A 6,000-nucleotide genomic window follows, 5' to 3' on the forward strand; every position below is an offset into this window, starting at 1 on the left:
ATATATTTAACTATTTATAGCACTTTAAGGTTTTATTTAAAAAATGAAATTTATATTTTTTTAAAAAATAGTAAATGAAAAAAATGTTTGGAGAAAAACAACCAAAAAAAAAAAAAAAACAAATGAAATGTTTATGCTACATTTTAAATTTATTTACTTAAGTTATTTATTAATTAGTGGTATTTTGGGTTTTTTCAACATGTTGATTTTTATTAATTAATTTTGAGGTTATTTGTAAAAACTTTAAGTGTTCATATTTGATGCTATCACATGTTAAAACTCATGCACAAGGGGGGAACTTTTTGCCTTTTACGGTTATTCTTATTGCTGGGGGGGTCTCCTAATGAAAACAATAAGGCACGAATAATTAAAACGGAAAACCCTGGTACTAAACAGAACTAATAATACTAAGAACATATAAGCTAAAATATAATTGTTAAATAATAGAATAACATATTTTTTAAAAATATACATAAAGGAAAATTATAAAAATTTATGCACTATTTTATGGAAATATAGAAACAATTATTCATATATTAAGAAATATGTATTTTTTTTTTTCCTTTTTCCCTTTTTTTCTTTTATTGTTTATCCTCTTTTTTTCTCTATTTTTATTTAATATTTTTAACTGGTAATGCAAGAATAATTCAATCCTGCACTGATTCACATGGGAAGCAAATTTTTTTTTATAAAAATATTTAATTAATGTTAAGTTACAGAAAAATGTTATTGTACATCAGCATTAAAATCTATTATTTATTTGTTTTTTTCAATTTTTTTTCTAGCCAATTTTTTTTTTTTTGCTTAAAAAGGATAAACTGGAAGAAGGGAAATGCAATAATTTTTTATCAAACAGGGAATCTTTGTAGTGTTTACAAAGCTCCCACTTCTAAAGGGGTTCTACTAATAAAAAATTTTAATTTATAAAATAGCGCTTTAAATGCCTTTTTTTTTTTTTTTTATTATTATTTTATAATAATATAATTATTAAAAATAATTGTTTTATCGAAAAAAAACCATGAAAAGAAAAATTACTAATAAATTGTGTCATATTTTAAGAGAATTATTAAGTAAAACCAAGTTTCTACAGTTTATTTAGGTTTTCAGGAGGTAATAAGGGGTAATTTATTATAATATGTATTAATTTTTGCATGTATTTTAATAAAAAAATTACATGTACATAAACAATAACGTGTATATGTTGCACGTACAAATATTCTTACGAATGCCACTGGAGAATAAGCACTGCCCGTGTTCTGCATGAAAAATAGCTTTAGGGGAAAAAAAGGAAATCACAGAAAATTATAGGAAATTATAGAAAAGAATACAAAATTATAGAAAATTATGGAATTTTATGGAAAATTACAGAAAAATAAAAAAAATCTATGTGAAATTGTGGGTCTAACAAATAATTATCTTTCGGGGCGAATGCGCATACACTCGTAATTCTAATTAATCGCATTTTAACATATGTTAGTTGGAATTTTTTTATATTTCTAAATTATGTATCATAATAGTAAAATTGTATGTTAGAGAAAATCTGTCAACGATTAAAATGGCGTTATTTTTGCGAACATAATATATACGTATAAATGTATATATTATAATAGTTGTGTAGCCTTTTTTTTTAACAATCGTTTATAAATCGATAATGACGTTTTCTGTTTCTTCTAGTAATTGTATTCGTGGACATGTGAAATTTACACAACTGTACATTTAACCATTTAAAAGTAATTTTTAAAACTATGTTTTGTTGTGAGCTTTTTTCATAGTGAAATAGCAAGGATGAAAAAGTAAAAACAGTTTTGCTATAATTTTGTGGAGTCGGTTCTTCTTCTACACGAAATAAAAAAAACAGTTAAAAAAAGAGAAGAAGTTAATAAATAAAAAGTTCTAATAATATTCTTTTATATTTAAAAACTAATTTAAGAGAAAAGTAAAATAATGATAAAAATTATTACTACTTAGCTGTCATTCTTTCTTCCATTGATGCATATTTAACATGTATGTGTTGTCGGTGAGGAAAAACAATTATTAATTAATGTCTCGTGAAAATAAGGCATTTATTTGAATAAATAGAAAATGTGTATATACGTTTACAGAACGAATATAAGAAAAAATATGTTTGGTACATGTTAGTTTATCGATACGTACGTGTATATATTCATTTTAATGGAACTAAAAATAGTTATGTTCTTTTGTAAGGCTAATGGTGCTGTATGAAAGCTTATTATGTTTAACCAAATAGGACAAAATGTATATAAGGCCAAGTTAATTCTACTTCATGAGCGGTACCATATGTTTGGGGCTCGACGTAGTTTAATGATTCTACTTTGCTTTATTGTTTTGTCTTAAATTATATCTTACCTTGTGGAATAAAAACATACATAATAACAGTAATTATAATAACAACGGTAATCGCAAAAGTTTTACAATGGATTATATAAAGGTGTGTAGCATAAGGTAAAGAGAGGTGTAAATAAAGGAAAAACATTATATATAATACTTTAAGTGTAGAAAAAAATGTATGCATTTATATATATTTTAATACGTTAAAAATTGTTATAGAAACGACTATTAATCATGATATAATGAAAAAATCTTTGGGGTCCCATATTATTATAAAATGTGGTTTAACAATGTGGGGGGAAAAATGGTTCATCCCATAAAATCACATATAGAGCATAGGCAGATTTATAAGAGCAATAAAATAAGCTCTATATATCAGGCCAATGTAGGAAAACGTTTCTTATATTTGTGTAATTGCTAGAATGACTTAATATGCAAAAGTATTCATCAATTTGGGTGATTCTATGTAACCGCAATTGAAATGGGCGTATTAACAATTTTGCTTAAATGTGAAATTTTCAGATTAAATCTTATAACTAATCTTAGGTGCACGCACCGTTGCAGCCGCTAAGGATCATTCGCGTAATATATGGAGAGTAAAATGGTAATAAACATACGGAGTATCGTGTGTGGATAGCTATTAAATGAAGTAAAAGAGGATAAAGAAGGGGGGGGGGGGAAATAGTATGAAATGTGTTATTTTATTTTATTTTATTTTTTCCATGTTCTTATAGAGAAAAATAAAAACTGTTCAAAAAAAGGATCTACATTAAGAAACATTCAGAATGCATTCGAGGAATACGTCTTGTTTCTTTCGCGGTGTTTTATAGGAAAAGGAAATAATTCGAATCTAAACCTTGGAATAGGAATATAATTAATTAAAAAACATAACCAAAAGGTTTAATTCTCTGGAATAATGGCCATTTGCAAACACGTTATTCATTACATTCAATGAGTATAAAATGAAAAACCGCCTACATGTGTTTTAGGATGGAGCTATAATGTGGCCACGTGTGATTATTACAATAATTCCGTGGTGATAATTATTAGATTAACATATAATTAATACGGACAAGCCAGTAATATATAATTGTAGATTTTTGGACATTCGAATAGTTTGGAGTATCACAACAGGTTCTGCGAGCTCGGAAAGGTATTTTTTTTTTTTTTTTTTTTTGCATATATAGCTATAATTATCATACAGATCTAAATATTTCTGTGCACATAACATAATATTTTTTAATTATATTAAGTGCAGCAACTGTTTATTTTCTAATTCATAAATTAAATTTAATTAAAGTTCCTAATTGCCTGAATTGTCCTTGTTATGGAGACATTAAGACGATACGTTTAAATAGATGTATAATATAACAATTAACAAATAAACACACCCACAAATGTAAAAACATGCATATATGACTTTTAATAATGCACTTTTTATTACAAAATAGAGACGAACTAGCATTTATTTAAAAAAGAAAAAATATAATGTACAAATAAATACAAGGGGGAAATATGATTTCTATGCCTAAAACGTAAAAAGATAGCTACTGCTACCTACCCACTTAAAATATGTGATTTTATACGTAATATATAAAAAATTGGGACATTTTTAATTTATGAATAGGATATATACATGTCAAATGTTGTCTATACAATTTAAATGCGCTTTCGCATATAAATAAATTTCATTCTTATAAGCCAAATGATAAAAAACTTATATTTTTCTATTTCTATTTTTTTCTCTGCAAATTTATTCTGCGTAGGATAAGTGTAGAACATATACAAATTGTAATATAAACAAAGATGGTAAATATTATTTTATGGATATTTTATTATTATATAGACTTTATTTCGTATTCTTTAGACATTGTTAACATATAATTTGTCAATTAAATGGTGCTAAAATTCATATAAGGCTGTTCCCTCAATTTGATATAAGATTTATTATGCTGCATTTGGTGCTGCAACTTTTTTAGGTGCTGCTTTTTTTGCTGGTGCCTTTGTTCCTGGTGCGGCTTTTTTTGTTGGTGCCTTTTTTGCTGGTGCCTTTTTTGCTGCTCCTCCTTTTTTTGATGCTGCTTTTTTTTTTGATGCTGCTTTTTTTTTTGCTTCTTCTTCTTTTTTCTTTTTCATATATTCATTTCTTTCTTCAGTCCACGTATTCCATTGTTTGTCTTGTGTCCACTGTTCGGCGAAAGCTTGCATCCATTGCTTGTAAAAGTCTATCTTTTCTTTTCTAAACTCAGTCCATAATTTGAATTCGGGCCCCGTATATTCCTTTAGCGCATCCTTCATAAGAGTTACCCACACATGTTTTTGATCGTGGTTTCTGTTTTTCCAATTTCTCCACTGCATCCACTTTAACGAATAGTAATTGTCATTACGTAATCCTTTTTGTCCCCATCTCTTGCAAATTTTATCTTCACGACGTTTTTCAGGTCTACGACACCAATCTTCATAAAATTGTTTACCAAATTCCTGTAAAAGATTTTTCATGTAGGTGTTGTAACCTTTTTTAGAATCAGTGAGCCATGTTTTAAAGCTTTTCTTCAAACACCATAATCCTTTTTCATAAAACCATGCAGTCCACTTTTCATCATCCCATTTTAATCCAAGTGGATAAACACTACATTGATATTCTTCTTCCATTTGGGGATTATAATGCCTCCATTTATCTTCTGAATTTTTCATAAATTCATCCCATTGCTGTTCCAATTTTTCCATATATTCTTGTGATTCTTTTTCTAATTTTTCAGTTAATGATATTTTCATTTCTTTTAACCAGTTATTCCATTTCTCATGTTTTACGTTTTCTGATGCACTAACTGCATCTACATAATATGGCATATGTTTAAGTTCATAATATGCAGCTGTTTTACAGTATGGTCGAGAAGTGAAGGTAAACCATCTCTAAATAAAATTAGAAAAAATTAGAATTATTTTATGTGAACGTAATATTATAATTAACTATTTTGAATAAATACAAAATGTCTTTTTATAAGATTGGTAATTTTTTTTACTTTTGGTGGTGGTAAACGGTATCCTGAACATCCTTGTGATTCTCCTTCGGCAGATGACAAAACAAATAAGGCCGCAATTGAAGCCAAGGGATAAAAAAATAATGCTTTCATTTTTAATAAAAATAAATTTTATTTTATATCGTTATTTTTTGAATGTAATTATTCTTTAATATAAAACTTATATATTTTTATGATTTAATTTCTATTTTAAAAATGTTTTTTTTGAAAAAGAAAATAATTATATTTAATAAATTATAATAACAATTTTTATAACAGAATGAATAATATAATAAAAAAGAATAAATCCAAATTAAATGTTATAAAATTCAAATATATTTGTATAAATATATATTTTTGTAAAATTATAAAAAAATATATGGTAAACTCACAATTAATTTTAGAAAAGTGTCGAATAAAATTAAAATTAGAATCCTTATTTTCATAATTTTTTATTTATATTGACTTTTTATTGTCTTATGGAAATTCTATCTAACATAAATGCAATAATTTTTATTAAAATAGCACCATCGTGCGATAAATTAAAAAATATTTAATTATTTTACATTTTTCTCTCCTCTAAAATTTTTTAATATTACAAAATTTACCATATAATAATTAAAATATTTGC

The 6,000-nt window shown here is 25.8% G+C and overlaps 1 protein-coding gene across 1 annotated transcript; it reads right to left on the reverse strand.

Annotated features, from left to right (window-relative positions):
- Nucleotides 1-3,620: 3,620 nt before the first annotated feature.
- Nucleotides 3,621-5,738, reverse strand: PVX_092995 (tryptophan-rich antigen (Pv-fam-a)). Its single transcript, XM_001615541.1, has 2 exons — nucleotides 5,373-5,738; nucleotides 3,621-5,262 (listed from the first exon to the last, which is right to left on the reverse strand). Exons 1-2 carry the CDS (start codon nucleotides 5,481-5,483, stop codon nucleotides 4,297-4,299), a joined length of 1,077 nt encoding a protein of 358 aa, XP_001615591.1. The 5' UTR covers nucleotides 5,484-5,738; the 3' UTR covers nucleotides 3,621-4,296.
- Between the last annotated feature and the right edge of the window lie 262 nt (nucleotides 5,739-6,000).

This window comes from Plasmodium vivax, chromosome 9 (genome assembly GCF_000002415.2).
Source record: "Plasmodium vivax chromosome 9, whole genome shotgun sequence".
Classification (NCBI taxonomy): Eukaryota; Apicomplexa; class Aconoidasida; order Haemosporida; family Plasmodiidae; genus Plasmodium; species Plasmodium vivax.

Bases quoted from the DNA above. Each gene is read 5' to 3' on its own strand.
- PVX_092995 (XM_001615541.1), bottom strand. From the start codon at position 5,483: ATGAAAGCATTATTTTTTTATCCCTTGGCTTCAATTGCGGCCTTATTT. The intron at 5,263-5,372 runs GTAAAAAAAATT...AATTTTATTTAG, and splicing joins ACCGTTTACCACCACCAAAA to AGATGGTTTACCTTCACTTC.